Raw genomic sequence first — 15,007 nt, 5'->3', positions numbered from 1 at the left:
AAACATCCTGTTGCTCCAGGGTGTAAGGAGGTATCTTGCTCTTGTTCTCCGTGTTTACTTCTATGCCCACCCAAAGCAAACTCCCAGCACCTAATGGAGAAGTGGATGGAGGTGCAGATGGGATTGTCCAGGTCCCAAAGGCTCTGTATGTTTGTAACAAGGCCATGCCCTTGCTGGCTTGTGCCTATGGCAATTTTGTGACTATTTTTGTAGAAACAAAGACTGGTTTGGGTGGGAAGGGAACCTTTAAAGGCCATCTAGTTCAACAACCCTGGAGTGAGCAGGGCCATCTTCAATTCAACTACTTAGCTCTGTGCCCCACCAGACGTAACTTTGAATGTTGCCAGGGATGGGGCATCTACCACTTCTCTGGTATGGAGAGTCGTTACCCAGGGGAAGGGTGAGGCTGGATGGACCAGCGTCTGTCTTGGACACAGACATCTACTGGAGGGACCAGTCTCTGTCTTGGACACAGACATTGGGGCTTCAGCTATGGGGATCGTGTTAGTCTGCAGTTTTTAGTTTTCTCAGTCAGATGTTAGCTTGCTTGTCTGTTGCCCTTGAGCAGAGAGGAAGCTTTGGGGACACCTCAGCAGTGGAGGAAGAAGCCTGTGTTTCATCAACCCTGCCTCTTAGCCAGAGGGACACGGAACGGGCTCATCTTTGATGTAAAAGCATTAATTAAACCTACCTTTAGTGCACTGCCTGGAACCTGAAGGGAAGGGCAGGCTGGCAGACGTGTGAATTCACACCTGTGGTCTCTTGTTGTCACACAGACTGAGGCAGAGGGGCAGTGCAGGGCTTGAGGCAGGACTGGGACAGCAGCAGCTGTAGTTGTCCTCCTGGCTGCGGAAGGTGCATGACTCCGAGTGAAAGGGAGCTTCCACCAAGGAAGGCAGGGCAGGATCGACTTGCCTGCATGTGGTCACCCCCACAACTGCACCTCACATCCCATCAGAGCAGAGCGGGAACCCCCTGCTTGGGAATGTAATAAAAACACCAGCCTGTTCCTCAGTAGGGAGTCATGTTCAAGATGGCTTTTGAAAGAGCACTGCACCTCTGTCTTCAGAAACATTTACAAGCTCAGAGTTGGTTAAATAAGCAAAAATTTAAAAAATCCCCCCAAAGAGAAGAGGGAAAAAAAAGTTAGATTATTGCTAAAGCTGCTTCCACCTTTTCCTGCAAAGTCCACCTGATCTAGCCAGAGTCAGTGGCCTAAGAGACTAAGGCTGGTAAGGATGGTCTCAGCTACAGCCCCATACCAGCCCCAGAAAGGGGCAGAGGGTGTGTGGTGAGAAGAGAAAAGGCAAGACAGAGAATCTCCTGGGAGATGCAAAACAAGCTCCCTGGATTGCTGGGACTAGTGGTGACACGCGCCAGACAAAGGACTTGCTACTCTATAAATGAGGCAGCCGGGACCAGCACAGCGCCGACTCAAGCGGGAGCAAGCTCCGTGGCCAGGCACTGGAAAAGCAGTCGGGAAAGAAAGATAGGAAGCGTCTGACTTGGCTGTCTGTTCATCCGTTCATCCACTGACCAGGTTTCCAAGGCATAAGTCGGTGTGACGAGAAAAGTAAGTGATACTGGCCTCTTCTCTTTACTGCCTCCCCTTCTTTGGGCTTAATTTGCAACTGTCTTAGGAATGCCAAAGTTTCCTCTCAGACCAGTGAATATCCTTAAAGAAAGGAATTTCTGCAACAGTCCTTTGCCATTCACTGGATTTTCATTTCTTGTCCTGACACCTTTGGTTCTTGTAATCAAAAAATTTAAGAGTAAGGCACTCGTTCTGACAAACAGCCACTTACAGGTGGCTGAACTTAATCAAGTGGAGAAATAGTCTGTGCCTGGACTTTTCAAATTCTTAGTATCCACAAAGATTCAGTGAATTAGACCTCACCAGAAGAAAATATTGATTGGTTTTACTGCTTTTGAAAGAAATGATGATGATTAGATGTGCAGGAAACTAATGTGATTTTAAAATCGCTGTTCTTACTATTCCTATATTTTCTTACATTGTACACTGTAGGCAAAATCACTTATAGCACTGCAAAGAGCTGTAAATCAGAGTTAATGCACTGGTGCAAAATAATTAGACAAAGCATCATAGACTCTCTGAGTTTAGAACTAAAATTTCACAGAATTCTCCAATAGTGCTTGATATTTAAAACAAATTACTTGCAAAAGTACAGATAATAATGTATTGATTGGTCTTATGCTACATGCTTATTCACTAGACTGTGGAAATTCACTAGCAGTGTCAACAGGTAACGGTGTAAACAAACAGTTTCAAATTTCCAATCCCCACATATTTAAAAATATTCCCATATTTTACTGGTCATCTCTTTACAGCTGATGTGTCTGTAAAATACACAGACATTTGAATTTTCCTTTGATCAACAGTTCACTTAGGAGGAAAAGCTTAGCAATTTTATTAATTTCACTTCTACTGCTAAATATTAGTAACTCTCACATTTGTAAAAAGACTTTTGAAATTGCCAATCTAAAAGATGTTTATATTTCCAGGGGTAGCCTTCTGCATAAAGCTTCATTTGCCTGAGAAAGTTAATAAACAGTAAAATACACTTTTTTTTTTTCCCCCTGAAGTAGCTGTCTGTATCCTTCCTGGTTTCCTTATAACACTACAGGACAGTATTTCATTTTCAGAATCTTTATCCACTAACCAAACAAAAAACCACCAAACAAATAAACAAAAAAAAAAATCCAAGCTCAACCAACCAGCCAACCAAAAAAACCCCAACCCCCCTAAAATAAATACAGTTTGTTTTTACTGCCTGTTTACATAAATCATTAAAGTAGTTGTGAAATGAGCAGATGATTCAAGAAAAAATTCTCATAGAGCCATCATGCCAGGTAGGAAGCTTGGGGGCTGAATGCAGGTGGTTGAGACTAAAGGGATGATCTTTGTGCTGCTGTTTCTACCAGGTGTAGCCCCACAGAGGTTAGTGGCATAATGTTTAGGGGAAAAAGGATTGTGGTCCTTGTCTTGCAGTGATTTATATCTCACTTTTGGAAGCTACATGTTCCCACGGTTGCTGCGTTTGTCTGTGCTTATGGTGACCTCTAGTCTTAAGCAGTGCAGACATTTGGGTGGTCAGAAGTCTAGTTTCAGCTTTGGCAGGAAGACAGCACTGCACGCTGCTGATTCTCTCAGACCTTCAGTCCTGCTTTGGCTGAAGTCACAGAGAGATTTGCCACCAGCCTGGATAAAATGCAAAAGGAAATCTTGCTTTGTAATAAAAGATCTGTCTTCTCCCCGATGCAAACGTCCCTTACAGCCCTGGATTTTCCCCTCTCTGCTCCTGACAACTCCTCTAACAGCATGAGCTGCTGCAAACTGGTCTTTGCCGAGCTGTAAGACATGTAGCATCTGGTTCCCCCTCCTCCCTTACATCCTCCTTCCAGGAATGAGAACCTGGGCTTCCCTACATACGCAGGGAAGATAAATGGATGTACTCCTGCCATTCACAGCTGCGCTACTGCCTCGCAGTGGTAGGTGCAGAGAGAGGTGTGCAGGGATGAGTGATGATGCAGCGAGGTGGGAGAAATATCTGTGTGGAAATATCTGGTCTAGAAAAAAAGAAAAAGAGTCCTAAAGAACTCCTGCAAGAGAACCAGACTGTTTTTATTCTCTGTGTTTACCCTGAAGCACAGGGAGAGTGTCTGTGTGTAGTATTTGGGTGGTTAATTTTGGCAGAGCATGTTTTTAAAGGAAACCCACTGGAACTGCCATTCAGACCATGACACAATAGGGCCTTACTGGGGAAGGGAACATCAGGACTTTTCCAAGACTCTCAGATTATCTTGAACAGAAAATAACACAAGTGCAAGTTTAGCAAACAAAGGCTAAACCTCCCAGCAGAGTGCTCCTTTCTCAGTTTATCAAGCTGTCATGCCCAAGCCAATGCACTAGACTTCCAGTCAGTAAAAGCTGTTGCAGTCCATGAGTGGGTTCTTTGTTTTGTGCAGAGCTGTGGTATAATTCACCTTTCTTTCTGTGAAAGATCATATAGAGCATTGATCAAAAGGGAGCCACACAAAAAAGAACAACAACAAAACCCCTCTACTTCTATGTGCAGAGTAGACCTTTCCTTGAGTTATATCTTCATCACTATTGCTAACTTCTTGGCCACATATCTTGTGCTCTCCCAAATGCCTGCTGGGTGCAGTCCATTGTTCTACAGATCTTCCTTTTCCAAGGCAGGCTTAGAGGACAGGATGCCACAGTGTGCAGGCTGTGAAGTCTGCAGACTTAGGCTGATTTCTCAGAAATCAGCGAGCTCTTCTCCTCTGCTGAAGACCTGCACCCTCCAGGAGGGCAACTGGATTACAAAGCTGAACAACCCTGGGGACAGCACCAGGTCAAGCAAAAGACCTGCCTTTTGAAACTGATATCACATGCAGCAGAGTAACCCCAAACATGAGGGCTGACTTAATCTTGAGACCTTCACACACCTGTTTTTGAAGACTGCAGTGATTTCCTTCTTCTAAAGGTTCAGTGAGAGCACAGTGTGGCCGTGAGAGTTTCTGTAAATGCTGCCCTTAGACAGGAGGGCTCCCAGAAGCACAGACTTACAGACTCTAAAAAAGGTAAATCACTGTGTCAGCGTGGACTAGTTTTTATAGAGCTTTTGCTGCTCTGCTGCACTTTGTACCTGGCATGATTGTCAGGTAACAGTCCCAACAGAGGTATGAGGCAGCAAAAGGAGCCCTTTTTTACTCCTGAAGTGGCTCCTCTTCCCACATCTTATTTGAAATAAAATAAAGTTTCTACTAGTATTAGGAATTGCACCAGGAGAGCTGAGAGAGGCTCTTCTCCTTCATCACACAATGACAGCACCTGCCAGTGCCAAGCAAGAATGGGCCACTGTGTACTCGTATCTGCTCTAACACGCTCCAAAATGCCTTGCACAAACCTTGCAGATGAGGCAAACTATTTATAAGCAGGAAAACCAATTATATGTAGGAAGGACAAGGAGGTGCACAGGGAGTAAAAAAAAAAGAAAGGAATTTGCCTGAGGCAAGGGAACCACAGAAACGTGGACAGAAGTTCAACTCCCTGATTGCCAGCCCAATGTTCACTCTTGGCACTGTGATGTCTCTCTGTGCCCTTGTCCATCAGTGCACCTGTGGGGTTTCAGGTGGGAGGCACTTCGGGGAGGGTACAGTGCCGAGATACAGGAAGGCAGCAATGGAGAGAGTGAGCTGAGGAAAGCTGGGAAGGGGGAGCCTGTACCTAGAGGTGTGCTGCTCCTCTTGCAATCCATCAAGCTGGGGTGCATTGTCCCCTCTCCTCTTCCTTCCCCTCCCAACCCAAAGAAAGTCCTTGCAGTCCAAGTGACCACCCAGCAAACAGAGCATGGTTAAGCTGCAAAGAATGAGCTTATTCTCCTAGGGAACTGGAAAAAAAATAAAGTCACACATTAGGGATAGGCAATGTTCTGCCTTGTGACACCCATGCTCAGTCTTGCCCTCTGCATGAAGCTGAGTTCCATGCTCGGAGGCTTTCATGAAACTGAAAAGGGAAACAGTGAGCTCCCTCTTTCTCCTCTTGTACACATCACACGGATGCTGAGTGGAAAAAAAGCACAGCGGCAAGGGGTGATAGGTGGGGAATCCTTGCTCCCTGAGGCAGATCAGGCTCACAGCACCTGCCTGATACTGGAAACAGACACCATCTGCTCCTCTGTTGCCATTTACTTAAGGGCTGAGGGGACTTTACAAAATCCAATGCAATGTGTTAAATAACCAATTTTAGCAGGCAGTGGGTTTCCCCTGAGGAGTAATGGTGTGGCACTGCAGGTCTACTAGAAGCACTCCAATCCTTCCTGGCAGCTGGCATCTGCTGTCTGATTAAGATTTGCAGAAGCAGGTCTCCAGTGGCCAGCTTCAACGGGAATTTAACTTCACCGAGGTCAAAAGTATAACTTGAGGGAGGAACTTTCTTGTCCAAGATCTTTAGTTAATAGCATCCTGCTAATTATGACTGAGTGCTGGGCTCCTGGCGAGTCCCCTGCCAGCTCTCAGACAATTAACCGCTGGCTCGGGGGCCGTTTGCTGGGGAATGTCTAGCAGAGATGTGCTTTGTGCCTGAGCTGCTCTGCTGCTGCCTGAATTGCCTGAAAGGCTTTTGCGTTAGAAAGGCTGTGAGAACTGCTACTTCGGGAGAGATCTTCATCTTTCTGTGGTTTAGTCTTTTGTCTGGCGACACTCGCGGCTGCATTAAACACAGCCAGCATTCCGCCCACAACCCGTTTTTATATTTTTCGAAGGGGTAGGCAGCGGGTGGAAAGAGCTTCATTTATCTGTTGGTGGGTGGTGGCTTGTTTTCCCTTTGTTTTTTCTCCTTCTGGTTGGTGGAGCAGATTCACTGCTGGGCTGGAGTTGTTCCTTTGCACAATTCTCTTTACACACTGCAGATGTGGATCTCAGCTCATGAAACTGCATTTACCTACTGCTTCTGGATGTGTCTTCTTGATCGGAGTTAAATCCTGCCCTCAGTGCAAAATTTTGTCCTTCAAAGTAATTCCCCCAGTGGAAACGGTGTAAACTTCCAGATTTACATTCCTAAAAGCAGTATTAATCCTCTTGAATTTAAGCTGCTGCCTTCCTGGGTTTTTAACTGTCAGCTAAATGTGGGGCTGTTCCTCTGTGGTTAGAGGTGGTGAGAATAAAGTACAGAATCCAAGCCTGCAAATTAATGCAATAAATCTATCCATTATATGTACAAACAGCTGATTTCTGCACAGAATTAAAACGGACCAGGGGGATTGTCTCAGTTTAGGGAGACAGAAATTTAGCCAGGAGGGCGGGACATGGGAAAAAAAAACCAACAAGCTCCTCCCTCTGAGCAATTACAACTTCGAAATCGAGTCGAAAGGTGTGGAAGAGAAAAATATCAGCTCTGTACTACAGAACAGATATATACATCTAGGTAACACAACAAAACACCCCGATCCACGGTCCCGAAACCAAACGCCCACCGAACGCAATGCAGCCCTTCCGGCGCAGTTATAACAACCCCAGCAGGGGGCGCTGCCGCCCCGGGAGGCGGGGCTGCGGTGCCCACTCTCGGCCAGCAGGGGGCGCCGCTGGGCTCCGGAGGGGCGGGGCGGTGGCTGCTCCCTCTGGCCGGCAGGGGGCGATGTCGGGCTCTGGTGTCGCAAAGGCGGGGCAGGAGCGCAGTGGGTCCAAGGCCCGGCAAGGGAGGGAACGGAAGGGACGGCTTCTCATGTGCACTCACGGTGGCAAAGGGTGGCTCTGGCTGTGGATTCCCTTCCTCGTGAAAGAGTGCCGCTGCTGCCGTCACGGGAGAAAGAGGAGGGAAAGGGCGGCCCTTCCCCCCAAAGGCTCCTCCGCACTGGCTTTTTCGATGAATTCGAGGCAAAATCCAGGCAGTGGGGCAGAACAGAGTGTGAGGACTCAGGTGCGAAACGTGACCTCTATCGGGGGGCTAGGAGAAACCAGCCACCCGGGCGAGAAGATGAACTCTCAGCCCTCCTCACCACACGCACACACACCCCGAGTTCTCGGAGGGGAAAAGTCGAGCTGAACCCTTTCAGCCCCACCCCGAGCGCCTCTCAAAAAAGCCAAAAAAAGCAAAACAACTCCCAAAAAACCAAGCACCTCCTAGACAGAAGCTGACATCCCCTCCCTTCCCTCTCTCTCTCTCCGGTCTCCCCAAAGTCATTAGCCTGGAATGTACGGCTATCCAACTAGCCCTTTTGTGTGTGTAGCTCATTCTGGCCATCTCCTCCCCCCCCCACCCCCGCTCAACACCTTTCTTTCACAGTGATAAAGGGAAAAAATTCAAAGCAGAGTGTTTTTTCTTTAAAACAAGATAATCTATGACAGGGATGTAAGCTGCACACAGCCATTAGATGGTAAGTGTTTTACATAGTGCATCAGAGAAAGCTAGAGAATACGTTGCTCAGATGCGCAAAATTACCAAAGACCTGAAGCTGCAAGTAATATCACATCGACAGATAAGCTCGGTGGGGAGGGTTGGAGAGAAGGAAGGAACAGAAGGAAGAGAATGAGACAAAAGAAATGGAAATCAGATCCCAAGTCAGTAACTGACTGCATTTTAACTGGAAGGTGCTGTGGTTACAGAGAACTCAAAGGATGCGTAGGTGACCGATAGAGAAAAGAAGCTGTGCTGAAACATTACAGTTACTGCAGGACTGGACCAGGATAATTTTTCTCCTTGTTTCTAGCTGAAACTCCAAGCACAACAACAGGAAACCCACACCAGTGAAGGTAAAAAGGAGAGGAATCTGAGGAGGAGAGATGTATGGAGGTGGATTACAGCTGAAACAAAGTTGCCCGTAGAGCTATTAGTGGGCACTGGGAGAGGGAAGAAGCTGTTGTTTGCCGATCTTGAATAAATGTCAGAAACAAAACCACACGTTTTTGAAGTGCAAAGCAGGAGCTGATCTCACAAAGGCATCTGTTTGCTGACAAGGCTTGTGACCACAAACGTAGTATTGTCCTTTCCAGAGGCAAGAGAAGAGAGGCAAAGACACCATGGTGTGAAGGAGTAGGCTGCGTTTATTTTTTCACCGATAATTCCACCAACAGGACAAGATGGCATGGTCACAGCACCAGGGCTGGATGTTAACCTGCTTTTCTGGAGAGCTGTGCTGGGGACTGTGTATTTATAATTGAGATGTAATCAGGTATCCAGCAAACGCTGACCCACATACCAGAATTACATTGCAGACACCAAAAGGCGTGGCAAAATGCAACCCAGAAGCCCAAATAACTTTCCCTATATTATAAAAAATAGCTGCCTTTGTACACAGATAAATATGTCTTCAGAAAAAAAAAAAAAGGAAAAAAACCAAACAACAACACAAACACCAAAACAGAAGAAAGAGAGAGAAGCAGGTGGCACTCTGATTTTCACATAAATCCGAGCAGCTGTTTGGAAGAATAAATCTGTGAAGGCAAAAGTTTTGCCTTGGGCAGCCAACAGATTGCATTACAGAGGAGCACTGGAAGACAGTGTTTAAAATCTGTACCACTGATGTGGCAGTGTTCTTGCCACAAAGGTACATCCAGCATGTTTCAGGTGGGTGCAAAGCACCAAGCAGATTTGTTCCCGCAGCCCAAACCAAAAGCGATACATGGAGTAGGAGAACGATATTTAAAAAAAAAAAAAAAAAGAGAGAGAGGGAGAAATACAATCCCCATTTGGATCAAGCAATGGGTCTTAATGTAAGTCTAAAAAACATAAGAAAAACTCTCAGCAACCTGAAATATGAGGATTTATTTTTTAAATGAGCCTCTTCTGAAGCAAGGACATTTTGCTGAGACAATTTTCTCATCCCCTAAAGGCATGACAGTAATTTGAGACTTCTACCAAAATAGAAATGTGTCAGCAGTATGAAGGCCGTGGCTGAGAGGAGCCTGTGAGGCTGGGATGGTGTGAGCCATATATAGAGTACAAGGGTGTGCCTGTGCTGGTGGCATCTCTGACTGGAGATCTCTGACCACAGCTGCGACATGATTTACAGTGCTGCAAATGTGTTTCCCTGGCAGTGGATAATCAGTGCTGGACTGGAACTTGAATGAGCTGGGCAGGAACTCCCTTGCCTTGGCTCCCTCACAGGGCATCCCAATTAACCTGAGTCACATTTGTCACATTTCTCTGTTCACTGGGACTATTGCTCTGTATATGGGTGAACCCCAAGTGTCTTGCATGATGTGAGGCTGCTTCAAATGGAAACGGGATCGCAGCTGGGCTGTCATTCTGAAATTACCTCTTCCCAGGGGTGAAATGTGCTATTCCCTCTGCTCCCCACTCCCCCATGGGACTGCTATAAGGAGTTTGCCAATGAGTATAAAAAGCTGGTGTTTTCACATGCATAAGAGGGTAAGTGGAAACATTTGTCCTTTAGTCTCTTGGCTGTGGATAGTTTTTCCCTGCTCCAACTGTCTGTGTGCCATTGGCACAAAGAGCTACTTCAGAAATGGAGGGGTGAGTGTCTCCTCCAGGGCTGTGGGAGAGAAGGGAAGACACTTTTCACTGATGGTAGGAGAAGTCTTAGGACAACCCAAAGATATTTTGAGCATCTTTCTGGTAAATGGCATTTAAAATCCTTCTGCACCTCTTGCTCAGTACTGCTCTGTTGCCAAGTCTGCTCTGGTGACTGGGTTCCCTTTGCTTGCCTCTGTGGGGCAGGGTGGGCAGGTAACATCTAGGCAGATGTTTTGGGTGGAATGCCAGTGTGTTTTCTAGGAATCACACTTTTCCTCATACACTCACTGCACTTGTGGCTTAGTCTTGGCATTTCTCAGGGGCTAACGCAGAATCCTGAATTAATCAGACCTGAAGAGTCTCTGCCACCAGCCATGAGCAGCCAGTGTGGGCTGGGCAGGGAACCAGGCTGTTGTTTCCCTGGAGAAGGCTCTTGAAATAACCACAGTCACACATGCCTGCAGTGTTGGCTATCTGCTCACTGAAGGCCCACAACGAAGGTCCACCTGGCTTAGTTTCAGTCACCAAGCCTAGGCTAGCTGGGAGCAGACCCCAGGAAGTTGTGAAAAGAGGCTGGGAAAGCATGGATGTGTTCTGCACTGGGTCTACCTGCCTTTCCTCATCAAAAGCATCAGTGTGGCTCTCATGGAGTCTGATGGGATGACAAATGGATTGGTTGTTGGGAATTCTGTTGCAGGAAAACTCTCAAGAGGCTGGAGAAGCTGGGCTTGTAGCAGCACAAAATGATTGTATGAGGAAATTAAACTCCTTTAACTCCTTTAGGAAGTTTTTACTGAAATCTGGCATCTGTTTGCAGCTGCAATGCTTATAATCATGGCTGTAAATGGGGACATGATTTCAGTGATTAGGGCAAATCTGTGCAGGACATGCGGGACAAGGGCATCAACCACAGAGGGCAAAAATTAGAAGCCTAGAACCACCCTGCGGGGTTGCCACTGGCTCAGAGGCTACAGAGCCCCCAGAGTAGCAGCCTAGTAGCCAGAACTGTCTAGAATTCACTCAACATCTCCTTTGCTTTGCAGCACCTTAAGCATGACAAGGAAGATCTTCACCAACACCAGGGAGAGGTGGAGGCAGCAAAATGTCAACAGCGCCTTTGCCAAGCTGCGGAAACTCATTCCCACCCACCCACCAGACAAAAAATTGAGCAAGAATGAGACCCTCCGTTTAGCCATGAGATACATCAACTTCCTTGTCAAGGTCCTGGGGGAGCCAGGCCTGCAGCAGACAGCAGTGGCAGCTCGGAGCAGCATCCTGGGGTTCTTCCAGCAAGCCCCACACTTGCAAAGCATGGAGGAGCTGACACTAATTGAAAACTGTGGTGTCTCCTGTCCTGGCATGAGCAGCAATATAGTAGAGTGTTGGTCAGAGACATCATCTCCCTAGCAAACAATGAGATGTGCAGTCTTGGTGCTAGTCTTGATAGTCCCTCTCCTTTTGATCCTCTATGTATTGTGAATATTTATTCATATTTATTACTATTTTATTTGGTATGCATTTTTATTTAATAGGAAAGGAAATCCTTGGTCATCCAAAAACCTGGAGGTCCAGAGGGAGAACTTGCAGTCCCTGGGAAATTGGAAGGACTCACTGCTGTCTCACTGAGTCCTCTCCAAGCCAGAGGAGCCTTCTACCCAGATCTCCTCCATAAATCAGGCCGTACAAACTCATTCAGTGTTTCTGACATGGAAAGAGATTATTCTCCCGTGCTAATTCAAGGAAACACTACTGAGATGAAGAATGATGACTGCACCACAAAATTTGTCCAAGACAGACATCTGGCCTTGGTAGTGAAAGATTTTGAGAGATGTGATATTTGACACAGTCCTCCACCAGTTGTTCCAGAGGCTAATTGCAGTCACTCTTGAGCTTGTGAATCTTATTTCCAGCTTGATTCTTTTTTTTGAGAATGCAAGTCCTAGTCCTTGAACCTGGCTACATCTTTCTCCGTCAGACTGGAGGGATCCCTAGTGTCAGAGCAAAATGTATTAAATAAAACTAGTGCCAATTTAAACTTAAAGAAGACATAGTCGCAGATGAGTTTCAGTGGGTTCAATAGGCAGAGTATACCTCCTTTGTAGCAGAGCCAGTGTACATGCGAAGGATGATAGTCAGCTATGCTCCAGATGCCTTAAAAGCCCATCAAAAAGAGGTTGGTGGATAAATGTCTTTGCATACCCAGCTGACTGCCTTTAAACTCCTTGATTTCACCTGCTGTAGCTGAGGTAGCTACAGCTACAGCTGTAGCTGTAGCTGGATACTATCCCAAATGGGCTGATGGAGCAAGGACAAAGAAATTGGTGTAAATGATTTTCATTTCATTCAGCAAGTAATTTCCCTATAGGGAGAAACCCCAGCCATCATGCTCGTTGGTGTTTGGATGACAAGCAGGTTGAAAGAGGTTTCATGAAAGTGGTTTCATGTTGTTGCCTAAAAAAAAATTTAATTTCCTGATCGAGTTCTAACCTGTGCCATAAAAGGCCTGGGCTGCTCATGTGAGGTACAGAGCAGCCCAGAGCAGCAGAAAAAAATGACACGGGCTTGAAGTAGAAAGCCTTCCTGGTCAGATCCCACTGACAAGTCCTCTGGATTTCCATGTGGACCAAGGTACATGTCAAGGCTTAGAAAAGACAATTGTTCAGGACTTGTGAAGAAATGAAGCTTCCTTAGGCCAAAGCACGTCCCTGGGCTGTTTCTGTTTGTTCATGAGACAATGAGGTGCCTTCAGAAAGCAGGGATAGGGTTTGTGCACGTAATATGTACAGCACTTCTGCATGAGGGGATTTGGCACCTGAAGCTGAGCTGCCTTTCAAAGCCTCACCAAGCATCAGATGCACCAAAGAAGCCAGGGCTGGCTCCTGCTACGGGTATATTGGGCTATCCTGAGAATTGACAAAGACCAAGGACACAGCCCACCCCGTCCAGGACTGGTGTTGGAAGGCACAGGCATGCCAGTGGACAGAGTTTGACCAAAAAGAAAAGGAAAAAAACAAAAAACTGAAAGGGTTTCTGTTGATTTGGTTTTGGTTTTGAACACTGCTAATAGTCAGTTTGCTTATCCCTGTGTTTGTGAGCTGTCAGGACTGCACTGGAGGGCAGCTGAGTGAAAAGGCACTGAGAGTACATCCTTCCTGTGGCTTGTTTCTTGCCACCTCTGCCCACTTTAATGGGATTAAATGGAGCCACAGCCTCCTGTGCACAGCAGCACCTCAGAGGTAATGAGCCAGGTCCTCCTCTCAGCTTTCTGCTGGCTCACTGGAGTTACAATAGAACAGATTAGTCCAAGTAAATCAGGGCACTTATTGGTGAGGTGTGGTGGTACTGTTTGGTCTATCAGTCATTTGCTGTCTCAGGAAACACACAGTCACCAAGGCAAGGCAAAACATCTTGTGAGAAGCTGTCATCCAGAGGAAGGGAAAGAAAACCTGGCAGTTTTGTAATGTAACACGCTTGTTGTATTTTCTGTGCTAAAAAAAACTTCCCTTCTTGTCATTGCTTTGGTTCATATCAGTGCTTTCTTTGATCTCCTTTCAATTTAGAAGCTCCCTGCTCTCACACTCAGCAAGTATCTCACTAACCTATCTACCAAAGACTTTTTTTTTTGGTCATTTCTTCTTTGTGTTTTGGGGATTTATCTGTATGATCATGAACACATACGGTGTAACTGATACCATTCTGTGCTATATGATGTTATTTAACTTCTAATATATTCCAAATAAATTATTTAATTAACTAATCTTTGTCTTTTCTAAATTTCTCTAAACTTTTGTTTTACATTTCCATGCCACTCGCTAGAAGATCCCAAAAACATTAAAATGTGATTTCCAGTAGAGGATGTTTGTACTGTCTCTTATGCAAGAGTCTTGGTGGTAGAAATGACATTATCAGACAATGAAGAATGACAAGAATTCTTTGTTTATTACTATTTCCTACCCTTTTTGGTTGAATTACATTTCAATCTACATGCTAAGGAGATTTTGAAAAAGATAGATAACTAAAATTTCATTGTGCAACACTGTTATTTATGTCCTCTAAATATTCATAATTCAAAAGATTATAATCAACTCCATTTTAAAAAGCATAAGTCACTCTAAAGAATTCATTTGTACTCTGAGTCTATTGTTATCTGAGTTGTTCAGACAGGCACAACCTACAGATTCAAACAGGAGTCCAGGTTCAGATATAAAAATTAATTCAAATTTGATGGCAGTTTAGGACGTAAAGGTGTTCTTTCTGGATAACATCTGGTGGGAACAACCTAATTCCCAGCTGAATATGAGGCTGGGAGAGGAAGAGGAACACTAAGATGGCAGATGCAGAAGTTGTAAGGAAGAGATGGGAAATCACTGGGACATAGGGCCAGTTTCATGACTGATTGAATGTCTCACATCCCTGACAATCTTCTGTGATACACCAAGAGAGGGATTTCTGTACAAAATGTGCCTCAGAAAGGTATCTTCTCAAGGAATTATGTATAAAAGTCATGAAATCAGCAAATGTGAAGTTCAAAATGTATTTATATGTGATGTCCATGTATTTCTACTAAGCAAGACAATGCCACTTTAGAGAGAACCCTCTGCTTACAGTAGGTAATGCCAAATAAGTTTGTATGCTGGCGATCATGTGGCAATACCTCCTCTGGAAGTGGGCATGGCATAGCCGTGTTAACACAGTGCTGTGAAATAATGGAACTGTGCTGTGGAGATGTACCAAGTCATTTGGAGATGATTGAAAAATGTCTCATATGTGTTTCTGCAGTGGGAAAACCTTAGTATAAATGACAAAATTGTCCCTAGTGTTAAGGATCCTACTGTCCCCTAGTTGTGACTAACAGTGCTAAATAGAGCTTTGTGAATAGCACTGTTTTACCCTTTGCAATTTTTTTTTTGTCAATGACTGTCAATGGGATATGGCTGTCAATATTTCAAGGAAGACCAGGTAAAGTGGTAGTTTCTAGAAGTATCTTTGGTATCTCCTGGTAACAAA

At 45.4% G+C, this 15,007-nt stretch overlaps 1 protein-coding gene across 2 annotated transcripts; it reads left to right on the top strand.

Annotated features, from left to right (window-relative positions):
• The first annotated feature begins 1,417 nt into the window (after window positions 1-1,417).
• Window positions 1,418-13,757, top strand: TAL2 (TAL bHLH transcription factor 2). Of its 2 annotated transcripts, none has more exons than XM_032675720.1 (2): window positions 1,418-1,573; window positions 11,044-13,757. In XM_032675720.1, exon 2 carries the CDS (start codon window positions 11,054-11,056, stop codon window positions 11,405-11,407), a length of 354 nt encoding a protein of 117 aa, XP_032531611.1. In that variant the 5' UTR covers window positions 1,418-1,573; window positions 11,044-11,053; the 3' UTR covers window positions 11,408-13,757. The 2 variants fall into 2 exon arrangements, with proteins under 2 accessions (XP_032531611.1, XP_032531610.1); XM_032675719.1 differs by lacking the exon at window positions 1,418-1,573 and adding an exon at window positions 9,500-9,895.
• Window positions 13,758-15,007: the final 1,250 nt, after the last annotated feature.

The sequence above is a fragment of the Chiroxiphia lanceolata genome, chromosome Z, assembly GCF_009829145.1.
Source record: "Chiroxiphia lanceolata isolate bChiLan1 chromosome Z, bChiLan1.pri, whole genome shotgun sequence".
Lineage (NCBI taxonomy): Eukaryota > Metazoa > Chordata > Aves > Passeriformes > Pipridae > Chiroxiphia > Chiroxiphia lanceolata.
The sequence above is the reverse complement of the archived record's forward strand: the minus strand, read 5'-3'. Positions and strand labels throughout refer to the sequence as shown.